This window comes from Danio rerio, chromosome 11 (genome assembly GCF_052040795.2).
Source record: "Danio rerio strain M-AB ecotype USA chromosome 11, GRCz13ab, whole genome shotgun sequence".
Classification (NCBI taxonomy): domain Eukaryota; kingdom Metazoa; phylum Chordata; class Actinopteri; order Cypriniformes; family Danionidae; genus Danio; species Danio rerio.
Window position 1 is genome coordinate 34857458 of NC_141031.1, and position 18854 is coordinate 34876311.

At 35.9% G+C, this 18854-nt stretch overlaps 1 protein-coding gene across 5 annotated transcripts in view; it reads left to right on the plus strand.

Moving 5' to 3' along the window:
• The window catches only part of diaph3 (diaphanous-related formin 3), a 478885-nt gene that overhangs the window by 372843 nt on the left and 87188 nt on the right, over positions 1–18854 (plus strand). For 4 of the 5 annotated variants that reach the window (XM_087272225.1, XM_087272219.1, XM_087272220.1 and 1 more), the window contains 2 exon segments: positions 10890–10985; positions 12506–12568. In XM_087272225.1, coding sequence (XP_087128351.1) covers positions 10890–10985; positions 12506–12568 — 159 coding nt within the window. 5 annotated transcript variants of the gene reach the window in all.

The following is an 18854-nucleotide window of genomic DNA, read 5'->3' on the forward strand; positions in this document are numbered from 1 at the left end:
AGCAACAATAATAATAATAATATTAATAATGATAATATTATTTGTGCATAGAAATTTTTAGCAGCTTTCAAGTCAAAAAGTAAGTAAAATATTGGCCAGAAAATCATGGCTGACATTTTACCGACATAATATACCAACATAAAATCGCATTTGTGATTTAGCAAAAGCTGTGATTGTCTTGCACATCTTATGAGGAAAGTACGGTGATGTGATCAGTAGTAAATTTCCTCAAAAGGCCAAAGTGCGCTCTCTCTTTTGAGTCGCACAGTAAAAACCAAATATGCCTAGAATAAATGTATGATGAATAAGAAATAAATGTTTTCATTTGATTCAACGAGATTGATAAACACATGACCACAAATGGCTAACGAATTCTTTTTATTATAATTTTCATTAAAACGTGATGATGCAACACATTTGCCTAATTTTTTCATTTATTTGTAAATTAAGTACTGTATATATTAAATTCAATTCAATTAATCAATTTAGCTCAGTTCAGTGTGGTTTGAAATCATTACTGAAAGTCCAAACACTGAAGAGCAAATTCATCGATGCGTAGCTCTACAGATCCTGAACCATGCAAGCCAGTGGCGACAGCGGAGAGGGGAAAAAAAAATACTTCACTAATAGGAGAGTGAAGAAAAAAAAACCTTGAGAGAACCAGACTCAGTTTTATTAAATTCATTAATTTAATATTTTATTAAATTAAGTTTGAATTAGAGCTTTAATTACATTTATAATAGTGCTTATATTATTATTATTATTATTATTTATTTATTTTTTAACATTTGTGTTAGTGTTACCAAAGCATTTGAAGTTTATTTAAAATATGGAAAAGATAATTACATAAAGTAATAAAGTGTACAATAAATGACAGAAAAAAGCATAAATACGATCTAAAAGAAAAAAAGTACCCAATGTCCAATAATAATAATAATGATAATAAATATTTTTTGGTTTACTGCTTACATTTACACATTTCAAACATCAATCTATAGGGTTTTATGTTTAAGCCCTGTCACCCTTTCTCTGTCTTTCTTTCCTGCTGGAGTGCTTCTATTCACTCTCTTTTGTATTTATGAAAGAGGGAGAACAAGAAGAGAGGCAACAGCAATCAAGCCAAATGCCTTTTCCTTTCCTGGCTAAATCACACCATATCCTTCCCTCTCACACCTCCTCTCTCTTCTTCACTCAGCTCTTTATTAAAGCCATCCTCCATCCCTCTCTCCTCCATCAGAGACCCAGCAGGCTACCTCCTATCACTTATCACTCTTTCGGGTTCACTCTCTTGCTCTCCATTTCCCTTAAATCACACCCTCTCGCTGTCAGTCCATCCGTTCATTCATTCTGCAACCCAGCTATCTTTCTGGAAAAAACAGAAGAAACATGCCACCTGGAAACCTCTGTGCTAATATCATTTATCCCAATATATCCACCTTTTTTGTAGTCCCCATAATGCATTGTGTGAATAATGGAAGTACTGTAGGTTCCATTTATATCGTAAACAATCAGTTGTGTGTAAAAAAAAAAAAAAAAAAAAAACTCAAGTTTCTCTATTTGAGATTTTAACAGGTTTGTGTGTTTAGTATCAGTTAAGACAATGTTAGCACCTGTCAGCTCTAATTGTGGATAAACCTGGATAATTCTGAGCTTTTGTCAGCTAGCCGAGTGATGATGCGTTGGTTTTTATTATTATTCATAGCTGACTTTCCTTATCCTATGAGAAGACCCTGCTTCTTAATTATTCATGACAGCGGATGCTTTTCGAAGCTGTGAGACCGCAGCTGCGCACGTCACGCAGTATTTAGCCATTCACGAAGTTTCATATGTGTGTTTCCATGATCCATGGGGCTTGTTGCATGTTTTCCCCACAATGCTGTCAGAACCGATACAGCAATGCTGTTTGTGTGTAGCAAGCATTTTTGTTGTGAGACCTGTATAAGAATTGGAGAATGGCAGACTTTGTCTTTTATAAGTTGAGTTTGTGGCCATTCAGACACATGGCCTATCTGTGTATCTTCCAGATTACTGGCAAGGTTAATAGTTAGAGTAGATTGGTCATTGAAAATATACTGTTTATTGTTTTTTTATTACTGTTTTATTCTTAAATGTTGATTGTTGAATGTACAATTTATCCTCATCTATTATTATTTTTATTGATATAAATGAATAATATGATATATCGAGTAACAATAAGATATATTTTATAATATAATATAAAATTTATATTTGTATTTATTTATTTATTATATATATATATATATATATATATATATATATATATATATATATATATATATATATATATATATGTGTGTGTGTGTGTGTGTGTGTGTGTGTGTGTGTGTGTGTGTGTATATATATATATATATATATATATATATATATATATATATATATATATATATATATATATATATATATATATATATATATATAATTTTTATTACAACTACTATTTACTGTTTACTGTGTTTTTTGGGTTTTTTTTTTATTGTACATGTATGTTATTTTTTATGGAAACTTTATAAATGCTTTGGCAATACGTTTGTAACATTTGTCATGCCAATAAAGCAATTATTGAATTGAATTGATAGGGCAAGAGACCTGTTTTACTGCTATCCACTTTGTCTGCATTCCGACACGGGTATTTAGGAGAAGAGATGTCCTCCTCATTCATAGTGTTTATATAAACATGATTATCTTGATGATATTATAAATTATAGTTATTCATTCGTCCGTTCGTCCGTTTGTCCATTCGTTCGTTCATTTGTTCGTTCTCCTTTGGTTTAGTCTCTATTTCAGAGGTCACCACTTATGTGTATATACTGTATTATGTTCCGAATCGTATATGCAGCAGTGCATTGAATTACTTAATGTTTATTTCTTTGCATTTTAATTTTGTAAACTATAAAATCATGCTGTAAAATCATCATCTCCTCACACTTAGTGTCTGATGTTGTTTGCCAACTGACATGTGTTTGCTCCCCTCTTTTTCCCCTCCTCTGCCAGCCACACCCACTCCTCCCTCTGCTCCCAGAGCTCCACAGCCATCATGTAGCATTTTTTAAGGTAGACTTGAAATGAATGAGGGGGGTTTCATGAAGTTTAATTTTCCTCGGTTCATCCATCAAATAATAAAAGGCAACCTAGTTGAATTATCAAATTACTTTCGGCAGAACACAAATACTTAAAACTACCACATTGTTGAATATTACTTGAATAACGATTTGTTATTACCTTCATCAATTGATGAAGTTTATTCCTCACCACTGGCTTGCTTGGTTTGGGACTTGTGGAGCTGCACATCGATGGATTTGCCCTTCAGTGTTTGGACTTTCAGCATTGAAATTCATACCACATGGAACTGAACTGAACTAAACTTAACTTCAACTCTGAAAACTGAACTGACACATTTTCAATTTACCAGGACTTCTATGTTTAGCTGCATTGACACAATCTACACTGTAAAAGCGCTATAGAATTAAATATGAATTGAATTGAATACTGTAATGTTGGGAATATAAAATGATGAAATAATCAGAGCTTTCTCTATAGATATGTTTGTGAAACTAATGGCATGTAAAAATACCAAACGTATTATTATTTTCATGATGGATATAAGATAAAGCACTAAACAAAATGCAGCTCTCATTAGTTGTGTGCTGGAAAACAAATTTGTTCCAGTTCTTTTGAATAGAAGTTCCAACATCCATAAGCACAGCCCATAATTTGAAATGCAATAGTCACATACAGAAAGTAGTGGATGTCTACTTTCAATTCCTTTTGCTCGTTCTTTGTTCGTGGAAAGAAGGACACATATTCTAAGCATGAACCTTAAATTGTGTTGGTTCAAGGCAAAATGTAATTAGTCAGGTCTGATTGAACAGTAGGTGTGTGTGTGGGTGTAGTGAAGAGTCTTTCTCTCACACACAAGCACACACGCATTCGAATGCAGTCGGAAATTCATCTGCTTTACCATGATTACATCTCTTTCCTTAATCCCCCACTCAATAGCCTGTTACTAGTCATTATTTCTCCCCTCTCTGCCTTTTTAAGTATTCCTCTCTAGTTTCCGTGCAGCTCTCTTATCGAGCGTGTTTTCAGTAGTAGTAGTAGCGCTGCACCTTTATATCTTTTCACACCTGTCTGTTAGCACCTGTCTGTCTGGCTGTCTGTCTGAGAGCGCTGGCTTTCTGAAGCGTTGCAGTGACAGCTGCAGCAGTTCAGGGTCCTGTGGGTGAAGAGGATGGTGTTGGAACACTGAGATAAGTGATTGACATTCACGCCTCATTTTCTCATGGTCAGGTTCAGTGCCAGCCACTCGCTTCTGGCCTGGTGCTCTGGCTGTAAAAATAAATAAAGAAATAAATAATCCATACACTCACCACACACTCCACTGCTCACTGTCAAAGGAGAGATAGGCCACAATAGACTTTGTTTTTGGATGCTTGGAGCATTAGATTTTCTGCATTTGACTCCACAAATGCTGTATATTGGTTAAACTTCCAAACAAGCGGCTTGTGTGATGTAGATGGCTAGATTTTTGCAAGGCAATTACGAAAATTGGCAAAATCTACACACACACACACACACACACACACACACACACACACACACACACACACACACACACACACACACACACACATATATATATATATGTATATATATATATATATATATATATATATATATATATATATATATATATATATAATGGTCACTATAAGGTCACTGGTTTAAGTCCCTGCTGGGCCAGTTGACATTTTTGTGTAGAGTTTGCATTTTCTCTGTGTTCGATTTTCTAAACAGTCTAAAGACATGCGCTATAGATAATTTGGTAGAACTACAGGTATATTGACCGTACCAAGCAAACAATTTTGTGTTTAATAGACGTCTAATAGACATCTAGACATAGGCTAAACTTGGGCAGTCAGTGAAAATTCATTAGATGTCTAAGAATAGGCCAAAAGTAGACTAGTCGTCAAATAGACAGATTAGACACACTTTATATGTGTAGTCATTGATTTCTGTTTATTTAATGACTAGTCTGGTTTTGGCCTATTCTTAGTCGTCTATTAGATTGACACTGACAGCCCAAATTTACGCTTGTTTTAGCCAAGACGACTATGTCAGTTTATTACAAACCTTCTGCTTTGTCCGCTATTTAAGTAACAGTATTTACATTTTTTTTAAAACATATATTAATTTACAACATTTAATTAAAACATTTAATTTTGCTTTTTATTCGCTTAACAATAAAAAAAAAAAAAAAAAGGTTTCATTAAAATACAAATGGGAACCTCTGTAAAAGGCATTCCCCAACCCTTCCCAATCATTTTCCCTCTGGTGGGCCAAACCAAAGGATACAAAGTGCTAACTTTGGCCCACGGCCCTAGTTTGGGCATCACTGACTTAAAGACTTATTCATGCATTCATTTTCTTTTCGGCTTAGTCCCTTTATTAATCTGGGGTCACCACAGCGAATTGAACCGCCAACTTAACCAGCATATGTTTTACGCAGCGGATGCCCTTCCAGCTGCAACCTATCACTGGGGAACACCCATACACTCTCATACACTCTCACCTAAAGAATTATCTTTATAGTAAGTTAGCACAGGCAAATGGCCTAAAGAAACTTAAGCACTAAAACTCATTTATTTTGTTATGTAGCACAATGAAAATGGCAGTATTATTATAGATAAAAGCTGAAATATGCTGTTTATATAAATATTCAGTACCTAGGCTGGAGAAACTCTTCGCTTGCACAGATGAAATACAATTGCTCTAATGAGGACACAAATGCATTATAATTGGTCTCTACCTGTGAATCATTAAAATCACTTGCACATATTCTTGATCAAAAAACTCCCACAGTTACGGGAGCATTGTTCAGGCTGTGAATTCAATTACACAGGTGAAAATAATGACTAAAGAGTATATGTAAAACAAATGCATAATTTGAGAGAGTATATAACAATGGGAAATAATACAGGTGTTTGGTTGTCTCACTGAGCGGTGTGCTTGAAGAAGTGGAGACAATGTCTAGACTGGGCTGTTCCACAACATTTTTTTTGCACAAACAAGCAGGGAGACTTGTGATGGATGCTACAGAGAGGCCAACAAAAGACTTTCAACACTCCAGCGTTCTGGAGCTGAAGGTGCACATATCAAGAGCGCTGGACAACACTGGCCCGTACTGGAGTGTGACACAAAAGAGGACAGTGTTCAAAAAGAGCCATGTCGCAGCAGTTCTGCAGTTTGCCAAAAGCCATGACACACAACACAGTTGGTCATAGGGGGATATCGGATAGTGAAAAGGTTTAGTCAGGTGAGACTAACATTGAGCCATTTTTAGCTTCAACACGACAAGTAACCCACAAACTTAGCAATAAGCCCACATATGATGGTAAATTTGAAGGAAGAGTGAATGATAAAAAATACACAGAGAAATCATGTAAAATTACACCTTATACTCAGCTGAAAATTGAATCTGTGGTGACAAAATGTTGTTTACCAAAATAAAAGAGGAAAATGCTTCGCTGAAGTGCCTTGAAGCATAACGTGGCCAGTATAGGATGCACTAATTGATAGATTCAGGTTGTTCAGATCTAATTTGGCCAACTTTAGCAGACTGGAGCAAATCTACCTTGGAAGAATGGATACTATTCTGCTAGAACCATAGCAAAGTCAGACATGGCTATAGTTACTGCTAATTAACTAATCAGCCAGTCATTCATGTTAGATGGATGGATGGATGGATGGATGGATGGATGGATGGATGGACAGATGGATGGACAGATGGATGGACAGATAGATAGACTGACTGATAGATGGATGGATGGATGGATGGATAGAAGGGCGGACTGATAGATTGACAGATTGATAGCTATATGGATTGATGAATAGATAGATATGGATGGATGGATGAATAGATGTAAATGTTTATTTGTAAGAAAAAATTAAAAAGATGCTGGATGAACTTTAGCAAGCCACTGTATTTCTATAGGAGTGAAGTGAAAAGTGGTTGGTCTATCACACACACACTTTATCACACACTTACACTCTTTGTGTCTAATTGAAGCTTTGCTAGTAAAGGTCAACAGTTCTGTGCTTTCTTCTTGCTGAGAGTTTTTATTGTTGGTCTTCAGCCCCTTCTGAACTGCTGACAGCACTCGGTACAAAGCAACTATACCTTCTCCTCTGTTACCCACAGTTCCTTTTCTCTTTCTCTCTCTCTCTCTCTCTCTCTCTCTCTCTCTCTCTCTCTCTCTCTCTCTCTCTCTCTCTCTCTCTCTCTCTCTCTCTTTTTTCTCTCTCTCTCAGACAATAGCGGGTGATTGAGAATGAGTGTACTATATTCTCAGCGTATGTGAATGAGTTGGCTTGGCTTTTACAGTGAGATATGCCCCGTGACAATGGCACATTCTCAAAGAACATCCAGACAAGCCCTTGCAATTTTGAGTTTACTGTTACAATTGATACTTTAAAAAGTGTGAATTATGAACAGAGAGGAAGACACATTGTGTGTGGGATTTTGTTAGGAATAGTGAGACTGATGACTTAAATGTGACTAAGCGAAGCCCCCCCTCCGTTCTTTATTTAAACATGTCTTCCTTAACATAAAGTCTTTGCAACAAATATGGAAAACAAAAAAAAAAAACAGCAGATACCCATGCTGTGGAATCACATATTCCTGACAGACACCAAATTAATCTGAAACAATCGTTTCTTTGTGAAATAAAAAAGTAAACAGTAAATGCCTAAACTAAACATTACGCATGCATACTAAACCATGACACTAACATAATGGATTTAAAATAAATAAACAAGATGTGCTTTTAACTGCAGACTGTCAGCTTTAATTTGAAGGTTAGGGTTATGTCTTAATTCCATTTCTGTTATGACTTTAGTTGGATTAAGATATTCAAAAAATTTTGTTTCGAGCTTATGTTGGCCTCCAGTTGAAAATTCATGTTTAACTGAATAAACAGTAAACACAAGTACATCTTATTGAACATCATATATATATATATATATATATATATATATATATATATATATATATATATATATATATATATATATATATATATATATATATATAATATATATATATATATATTATAGATTGTTGCTATTTGGAGGACTTTATTACCTTTTCTGCTAACCTGCCTTCAGGGTGATATTGCTGGGTGATGGTGCTGCAGATGTGCAGTCATGGTTATACGTGTAAAACAATGCTTGCACACAGTTATTTTTTGTTCACCATTTTTTCTTTTATTGGCATTATACTTACTGGCAAAACCGAAATGTCTTCACACCGCAGATTTGAAAGACGTCGGCGCTTCCTTGTACTGTTGCCTTAGCCACACTTCACCGCCACTCGCCATGTTAAAGTATGGAATGATGGTTAGGCACCCCCCTAGCTTTAGAGCATAGTGATTGGATATTTATTCGCGGGGAGGAGTTTCCTCATCTCAGCTCATGGACTTACAGGCACACACAGTCAATTTGGTGAGATATAAAACGCACATACCTTATTTAAACTAAAACAGAGAAAACCGCAATTCTCAAGCGCGTATTGAACCCCGGAGGTCGTCCCAACTATTCAATATTATATTGTGAACACTGACATCCCTAATATATATATATATATATATATATATATATATATATATATATATATATATATATATATATTTTTTTTTTTTCTTTTTTTTCCCCCTAGATTTCTCATTACTGTACTCCACTGTACCCTATCATTCATCTAAGCCTTATCAAATGATATGACAGTCAAGGCTACACAGTTAAACAGTTCTGGTTTAACTGTGAACTGGCCCTAATGATGAGTGTCGCGACCTATAGGTAGAAAAGTGAGAACTTCTGCAGCGTTAGCACTCACGCTCATGTGCTTTTTGATTTGTTTTGTGTGCGTGTGTGTGCGCCTGCAATGTCAGAGTAAAGATTAATATTTGGAGGTTACAGTGTCAAGGCCTGTAATGCTTACCCACGCTCACCAATCCATGCGCTCAACACACAACAGACGTTCCCTCATACAAGCGTTTCTCCACAAACCTGCTGAAAAGCACACTTTCCTGCCAGCCTGATTTATTCTCTGTCACTGGATGTGTGTGTGTGGAGTTATTGTGTAAGCAGCGGTGATGTGTTTGTGAGCGTGAGCGCCGTGGTGTTTCTCTTGCCTGTCGTTCGTCCCACAGGCCTGCTTGCGTCTCTGGAGTGTCTGTATGTGAACGGCGGTGGCCTCAGGTTAACTGCCTCCACCACTCAGCTGTTTTTACCACTGCCTCTCCAAACGCTAGTCGTGTCGGGCTTCTCATTCACTTCCTTTTTGTCTCCTTTACTTTATTCCTTCTTTTATTGCGGTGCTTTGATCTTTTGGTCTTTCTAATTCTTTTATTCTTTTATGTTCTTTTGCACTTTTCTTCTGTCTTTCACACTTTTGCACTTTCACTCTTTCTTTAGGCTGATTTATACTTCTTGGTTAAGTGTGCATGGATGGTCCGACGTAGCCTTCGTGCGGTCGTATGGCCGTCGCCAACGCTGACGCACACCTCTTAAAAAATTTACCTACACATCGCTTTCTCGAGTCCCATGAGTTCGTGAACATAAAAACCTCACTGCCAGCAACACAAACAACGCTCAGAAATTTAAATGCACGGCTATGCGCAAGGCAGGCACAGTGGTTTACGCCGATCACTCAACGCAGAAGTAGAACCAGGCTCCTTTCTTTCGCACTTTCTTTCACTCTTTTTTTTCTTTCACTCTTTTTTTCCCCTTTAAATTTTGTAACTTTGTTGTTTGTTTGTTTTGTTTGTTTGTTTCTTTCTTTCTTTCTTTCTTTCTTTCTTTCTTTCTTTCTTTCTTTCACTCTCTTTTGCTCTTTTACTCTTTTTTTTTTCTTGTACTACTTCAGTCCTTAGTTTTTTTGGTCTTTGTTATTCTTTCTTTTTTCTGTTTTGTCACATTTTCTTTCGCACTTTATTTCACACTTTTTTCTTTAGCACTTTCACAATTTTTTTCGCACTTTCCTTCTTTCTTCCTCACCCCCTTTTTTCTCACTTTTTGTTCTTTTTGTCTTTGTTATTTTTTCTATTTTTTTTGTTTTGACTTTCACACTTTTTTGTTATGTTGCATTTTCCTTTGCACTTTCCTTTTTTATTTTTTAATAGTTTTTTCTTTCTTTCTTTCCTTTTCTTTCTTTTTTACACTTTAAATTTCACACTTTTTTTACTTGCTCTTTTTCATATTTCCCCTTTGTCTTTTATTGGTACTTTTGTTTTCTTTCTTGTGTTTGCTCTCACTTTTTTTGTTCTTTCGTTCTTTCACTCTTTCCTTCTTCCTTTTTTTCATTATTTCCCTTTACCATGCTGACTTTCATCTTTTCTTTTCATAATTTTCTTTCACTTATTTTTTATTTCAATCTTTCATTTAATCTTGTATTTCTTATCATTTTATGTATTTCCTTCAATTCCTTTTATGTTTTTTCAGTTTTCTCTTTTTTTATTCCATTTTCTCTTTTTTTTCTTTTTTTCCCCCATAATTTCATTTGGTGTTTTTTTGACCTGAGGTTAACAGCCTGCACCACTCAGCTGTTTTTATGATCAGCCCTCCAAACGCTACAGAGCACCAGTGGATTGTGTAGAGGTGTAGAGGAGATGTATAGAGGAGTTTAAGAGCCTGTCTGCCTCTCAAATTGTCCGAATCGACGCTGTGATATACTGTCCACAGAGGGCCGCTTTAGTGTTTTTTATTTTTTATTTTCCAGCATTCTGCAGAGCCCCTTAAGGCTGGTTTAAGTGTCGCTGTGGAGTGACCCTCCGCATCCTAATGTTTTCTTCTCTCTCCTCTGCTCTGTCCTGTAGAGAACGATCAGACCGGTGTGATGGATTGTCTGCTGGAGGCGCTGCAGTCTGGAGCCGCTTTCAGAGACCGCCGGAAAAGAGCACCCAGACCCCGAGGTGAAGCTCCTCACATCCCTCCATTCACAACTCTCTCTCTCTCTTTGGCTCTCTTTCACCTTTTTTTCGCTCTTTCTTTTGCTCTTTCTTGTTTTCTTTCACTCTTTCTTTTGCTTTTACCTTCTTACTTTCGCTTACTTTTTTCCTTTCAGTCTTTCTTTTGCTTTTTTCTTTTACTCTTTCTTTTGGTTTTACCTCCTTTCTTTTGCTTTCTTTTTTCTTTTGCTCTTTCTTTTTTCCTTTTTTCTTTCACTTTTTCTTTTTTTCTTTCTTTCGCTCCATCTTTTTCTTTCGTTTTTTTCTTTTCCTCCTTTTGATCTTTTCTTTCACTCTTTCTATTTTCTTTCAGCTTTTCTTTCAATCTTTCTTTCACTCTGTTTTTTCTTTCAGTTATTTTTTGCTTTCTTTTGCTCTTTTGATTTTTTCACTTTCATTTTCTCTTTCCTTTTTCTTTTGCTCTTTCTTTTGTTTTTTTTGTTCACTTTCAGTTTTTCTTTTTATCTTTTTTCTTTTGATCTGTCTTTTTTTCCTTGGCTCTTTTTGTTTTGTTTTACTTTTGCTTGTTTTTTTTCTTTTTTCTTGGCTCTTTCACACATACATTCAATCTTTCTTTTGCGCTCTTCACTCTTTTTTCTAATTCTATTGTCTGATTTATCACTTTTGATAGTCTATTTCACTTCTTCATTCAGTCATTTAATTTTTCAGTTTTTTTTTTTGGTTTTTTTTGCTCATTTGTTTTTTTCTATTTCTGTGTTTTTTCTCTTACCCTTCTTTTTTGGTTTGTTTGTTTCTTTCTCAATATTTTTACAGTATATTTAATATCAAGTGATCACAAGTGTCTATTTCTCTTATATATTCCTGTATATAATGTCAGCCTAAAGCACACAGTGGTTGAAAGTGTCTTAGTCCAGCGCAGTGAGGGGTGAGATAAGCTCAAGTGTGTCCTCTGCACTCTTCATGTTGTGTGTCTTATTCAGCTGAGCGGCTCAGGTTTGTTGACTTCAGACTGCAACAGACAGCTGATGGATGCCTGACCGTAAACTCTGAGCTTTCTGTTAGAAAGGTTAAAGCCAATTGTAATATTTTCTGTAACAGACAATATATTTGTGAAAGCTTTGATTTAATTTTTCAGAGTAATTATTTTAAAGGTTTATATTAGCATTATAAAAGTCATTTTAATCATTTTAAGCTGAAACCTTTATAGTGTATAGATTTAGGTTCACACTCTGTAGCTCTATTCATAGTGGTAAATCCACGTTTTCTATAGAAATCAGTGCAGAATCAGCCCCCTACTCTCAGAACACTTTCTCTGGCATTACAGGAACCAGCTGACCTTCTTCAATAGAAATCAGCATGCTGTAAGGAGAGCCCAACAAACTGATTCAGATAGACCATTAAACCCTGTCGGAAATATCATGACTCTTCTTACACTAGGAAGTAGAAGTGTGGAGATCAAGGTTGTGTTTACGTGTGAGAGCCACTTTCTTACTCTATCTTGTCCTGTACCCTAATTTTTACAGGTGAACCAACACAAACATTCAGCCCAAGTCCACAAAGACCTGTTCTGAAAGACTGCCACCACGGTAAAAATAAGAGTTAAAAAGAGAGAAAAATAGCAGCTCTCTCCACTGTTTGCTTTCCGTTTGTCTTCTTCGCTATTAACTGCATTAATATTACCTGCTTACGCTCATTTACCAGCCCTGACTGTCTTTTCTCCTTGGGTTAATGTCTGTGGTGCCCTGTTCAATCATGCATCACTCTTCCTATTGATTTTTCACTGTCTTAGACCCAATGATGGTCTATAGTAGGTCCAAATCTGGCCAATTGCTTATTTTAAGTGCTTATAACAGATCCTCAAGGCCTTTGTAAATGGCCAGCATGATGGAAACAATAGCAGACATGTTTTTTCTTTCAGCTTCTTATGGTTCTTGTCATAAACTCAACAGGTGTTACAATGTGATATAGATTCAAGAAACGTTTCAATCTTATTTAACTGCAGATATTTATTTTCTGCCAGAACAGCAGTGGTGCTGGTGCTCAGCTTGCAGATTCTGTGTGTTTGTGTTTTCGCCGACTTGAAAGCCGAACAATGATTTAACTGACTGTTACGTTATAAGCTGCCCACAAACAAACAAACTGAATCATGGGCTTCATTTAAAAGTCTTATTCTTGGGTTTGGGAATATATTTGAATATCCAAAGTAATTGAATTCAGGTTTGTGTTGTCGAAATCAAAGCTTATTTATTCTTTCTTGGAAAAAAACAGCTCCTGTTTGTTTTGTTATTTTGTTAGATCTTGTGTTTATGCATGTATAACCTGCTTAATAATAGATTTCTTCTCATCTTTTGCAGATAAATTGTAAAAGTAAAGATAAATTGTATTATTATTATTATTTATCTTTATTTTTTTACATACTTACACACACCGGTTAACCGGCAGTTCGATTTATGTGTGAAAAGTGTCTGTTTTTGTGTGTGTATAAGGTTATACATGCTTTATACTAGAGTTTGAACAGCTTCAGATTTTTGGAAGTTGACTTTTATGGTATTAAAGTTAAGTCAACATTGACTAGTTGCTGGTGACATCATCAATACAACACAAGATGCAAGTATTTTGCAACATGCCACAAGTGGCTATTTATTTGCAGGAAATGCATATACTCATGCTGTTTGATAGCTGCGAAACAATTCAACATTACCAATGACTAGGGCCAGACAGAATCTGCGCACATGTTTTGCCATTTCTGCTGAGAATTTTGTAAAAAAAAATCTTCAAATATATGTGGAATTTTAGGTGTAAAATCTTAATATATGCAATAAAAATAATACATTTTTAACTTTTATAAAATGTTTACAATGCAAATCAAATTAGATCCACTTATTTGGTAAACAAAGCAAGTCTCATATAGTATATCAACTAAAAGACAAAAAATACTACATAAAATGTGACAACAGATATATTTAGTGCAAAAGTCATGCATACATCGTCAGCACACAGTAAAACGAACACAGTTTCATGGCAGGTTATTTTATAACAATATAAACCAAGAAAGACAAAGGCGCCCACTCTGTCAGAGACATGCTCAGATGCAGATTTTACTGTTATAATAGTGCAGGTCAAAATCTTGCTCAAGTTGCACCTTTTTTACTGTTACTTGCTCATCTTGTTTATCTGAAGTCTCCTCTCACTTTGCATATCTTTACCTGGGCTGATGGTTATGTAACCCCGCCAGTCCTACTACACCCAACCCGCACCAAGCTGGGATTGAACTGGCGACCTTCCGCATAGGAGTCGCTTGCTCTGCCGAGGAAGCTAAAGACCATGGCCCCTAGCATCTGTCACTAGGGCACCTTTAGAGGTCAGAGGAGTGACGTTTACCTACTCAGCACGTCACTAGCTGGCTACACTCACCCCCTAAACCTCACTCCCATCTGGGTCATGGCACCAATGTAGCCCCTCTATTCCTACACCACCCAACCCGCTCTGAGCTAGGATAGAATCAGCGACTTTCCACATGGGACTCCATTGCTCTACCAAGGAGGCTAAAGATCCTGGCCCGTAGCACCTTTACAGGTCAGAGGAGTGAGGTTTACCTACTCATTTGCACATGAATTTTGTCACACCTCCAGCTAAGTGCTTGACAATTTCGGGGCGTTTCCCGGTTCATTCACTAAGCATGTCATCAGCAACTCATCACAAAGGACAATAGCCAATCACATTACTGTTGCAGGCTTGAGTAAACACAATTGGCTATCATCTGCTTGAGGGTATCTGCATGGTGCGACTAGCTGACACCTATTTGACAATTTAAAGTTCACTCAAAGTTCATGTGAATTATTGACACTGACAAAACAAAAATAACATTGAAATAAATTTGGATAATGTGACGGCAGTTTTCTACATTTGTGTGTAAACCTGCCATGTAGTTCAGGTCAAACCACGTGATCTTTTAAAAGAGTGACTGGTCAACGTCGACCTAAAAGAGTCGTAGCAGTGCATTACAGTCAACCAGTCGGTGCAACCCCTAGTGCATACCAATTGTTTCTTTTTAAGGGTGTACTAACTATGCCCAGGCACCTTTAACCCCTATATCCTGGTTCTTTTGACAAGTATGAGTGCTCCAGCGTGGTTCGATTTGGCTGGCCCTGGGCCAGAGGTGCAGAGAGCAGTTTGGTTGGGCTCGGTGTGGTTGAACAAGAACCTGAAGATGCGTCATCACTTTTAGGAGACTGTTTTATATGGATTTATTAATCATTCTTTCTTTTCAATGAATGCAAACTGTCATTGTTGATCGAAGCTACAAACCTCTCTCTGCACTTCATCTGCCACCTTCAGGAAACCTCCTGATACATGCAGCATTGTGACTTTTATGAACATTTATGCGCATTAAAAGCAGTGGATTTGTTCAGCAAAATATTTGACTGTGTCACTGCATCCCAAACCACTGAAAATAATACAAAACAATATAAACAGTCGCATCATCAATGACATAAGTGCATTGTGAGGGACAGTTCAAAGCAACCGTGCATAGTGTGAGTGCACCCTAAGCTGCATGATATTGGCTGTGCTTGCATGTGTGTTGTGTTTCTTTTTACAGCTAAGCATGCTGCTGCAGCTCATGTCTGCTTATGATTGGACGCTTGATGTAAGTGTCAGAGTCAGCAGGGTAATAATCAATGTCATGCGCTCACTTTAGCTGCCGTTACCGCCAGGTGTTAATGTGTCATCCAGAAATTCGCTGTGTGCCGAGAATGCCACATTTCCAGACAAACCGAACGCCCAGAAACTGTGGGAACAGTTTTTGCTGAAAAAGCTCTTCCACTTTTGTCTGTTGACGTAGCCGTTTTGTTCAGTTTTTTATGCTGTCTCAAAGTCAAAAAACTGCAACATGTTGTGCTCTGTTGAACCTTCCCTTTTGACATGACAGGTATTAATGTAACAATTCAGTGTGTGTGTGCGTGTTTGTGTGTAATAAATGGCATCAGCATTTACCATCTGGAGCAAGATTGCGTAGTAAACTTCCATCTGTATGTTTTCATAGAATTTTATGTTAGTTAATGGCTGTTTTACCTTTTAGATTTATTCCAGTGTCATAGTAGCAAGTGCATTTAAACAATAAAAGTGCAGTACAGTTTTAATTTTAACATATTATATTTAAAAATGCTTGCTTTTTGAGAGTAACATATTATTACACTTAGATCTTTTATTTAGACCTTGATTTATAGAAATCTGCTGAAATGTAGTTAGTAATACTTAAAAAAAAAAATCTAAATTTTTTGGACAATTAATTATTTTACGGATTATTATGTCCAGTGTTTTTAAAAGTTACTTTTTGTATTACAATATTATTATGAGTTATTTGCATTACCTTTTCATGTTAAGTAATGCATTATGTTACTTTTGAGTTTCTTTTGCATATCTTTTTATTACCTGGCTGAGGCTTGATTTTTTTCAGAACTTTTTTCTTTCTTTTACAGATATTCACTGTATAACCTACACCTTTATCCCTTTAAAAAACACAACATAAATTAATATATATTTTAGGATAATATTATCTTAGATTTTTCTGACCCACTATACATGCCGTATTTACAGATAATTGAAAGTTTAAAGCAATCTATTTGCAAAGTAAAATCATTTTCCATTGAGACTACAGTCCCCTTTTTCTTTGATGCATTCAAAATTATGAACACATTCTCTTATTGACTGCATGATTCATTGTGACTTCTTACATTTTATTATTTTATTTATTTAACTCAAATATTATTACTTATTTTTAAAATTAATGCGTTACTTTACTCGTTACTTAGAAAAGTAATATTTTTACGTAATTCACGTTACTTGTATCATTACCTAAACACTGATCCACATATCCGCTTGTTAAGTGTGACGTGAAACGGCTTCTGGGTCCTTTCAAACTGTGTATGTCGACTCAATAAATTGTAATAATTAACGTTTACAAAGCAACGAAATACTTTCGAATATCATGATCGCAGTATATATCCATGCCTAATATCCAGAAAATTATTATTTTTTTATTTAAATTGTATTTAAATTGTAAAAAATATTGAGAAAGAGAGTGTTGTGAACTCCAGGATTTTAGATAAAATTCACTATAATGTTTGAAATGACTAAAAAGCGGTCATAAACAAATATTTCCTTGATTCAAATAAGTATAAGCTAGGACTCTGAAACAATATTCCATATTTCATGATTTAACAAGCGGATTAAACAAATCACAGCAAAGCAACTAACAGGTTTTTAGTCTGTTTGCTTTTTGTTCTTTGCTGTTGTCTTTCACACCACTAGATTTTACTCATTTGTTAGCAGTATGTTATATATGTAATAATAAAAAATGAAAATGTTTTTTTTTTTTAGAATGATTAGTTATTTTTTATTTTAATAATTAAAGGCATAAGTAAGAAGAGTAAGAAACGTGTGTAATGTTTTACCTAAATTGATCTGTTATTAATGTCAATGGATGATGGTTTTTATATGGACATCATTAATATTTTTGGCCAGTGAAAATATTCTAATATATGTTATTTATTGATAAAAAATATGAATATGACTAAAGAGCAAAAATCAATCCAAGGTACTCCAAAGATGTGGAAAAAATATGTAAAAATATTTTATTATTCTGATGAATCCCTTACCCAAAGTGCACCGACACATTATTTAAGCTCTGCTTGTCTTCAAGTGAGGTTTAATCTCAGCCTCTTCCACTGGAAATAACTTCTTTGATTATGGAATAATACTTTCTGCTACTCAGTTTATGTACAGCAGTGATGGTTCCAATATGCATCGGCAACTTAAGATAAACAGACGTGGCTTGTCAAAGGTTGCTCCGTAATCGTTATCAAGGCACTTAAAAAATTAAGCCGTAACCCCATTAGCTGTTATTGGTTTTAATAGGAGTCCCTGCAAGCATACAGGAATACAATTACTCCACCATCTCCTCCCACACCCACCCAGAGCACTGATAAAGTCTGCTCCCGCTACCATTCTCTTACAACTTATCTCAAAATTAGATTGTGCGCAGAAAAGAGAGAGAGCGAACAGACAGAGAGAAAGATGTGTGCGAACGCACGATCCATCATAAGAAAGACTGCCGCAGCTCACATTAACTCCCATCGCATGTCTCTCAGCAAAAAGTAATGAAGGACACAGGGCATTCTGGGATATGGAGTGCAGCGCCCTCCCCTCTCGTGATCCTCTGAGGCTTCGGAAGGGGACGTGGGAGTCTGGCTAAAGGGCAGGGCACTGTTGCCCTCGTCCACGTGTTTTGTTCCAGGCTAGGCTGACTAATGGAGCCCAGGGCTTGTGTATGTTCATGCGGGCCTCTGCAGTTCAACAAGCCCCTCTGTTGGCCGGGCTAATTAGTTCTCATCTCACACCAGGCTACAGTCCAATTTATCGTCATTTCGGCTGTGCCATCTGCTTTTTAAATAAATCTCTCAAGTGTCTCATGTCACGCACACTTTGTCCTCTTGGTGCCTCCCAGGCTAAATGTAACGCTTTCTTTGCATTGGTCGGTGATATGAGTTTGTCTTTCTCACAAGAGTTTTGGCAGGTGGAACTTTGTTTTTGTTCCTTTCGCTTATTAGTATAGTCAGAAAAGGAAATGAAAGAAAAGGAAAATATATTTTTTGTTGTCAGTTGACTGTATTGTTAATTGATTGATTACACTTATGCTTTTCTTCGTTTTTATTATTATGTATTTATTTATTTGGCATCTTGCTTTAAAAATGAGGCCTGTAATTTTTTATATTCCCTATTTAGAACTTATGAAATTGATTATTCAATTATGTTACAGTATATGTTAATATATATCCTAATATATGTTTATACTTTATACAGTTGAATTCA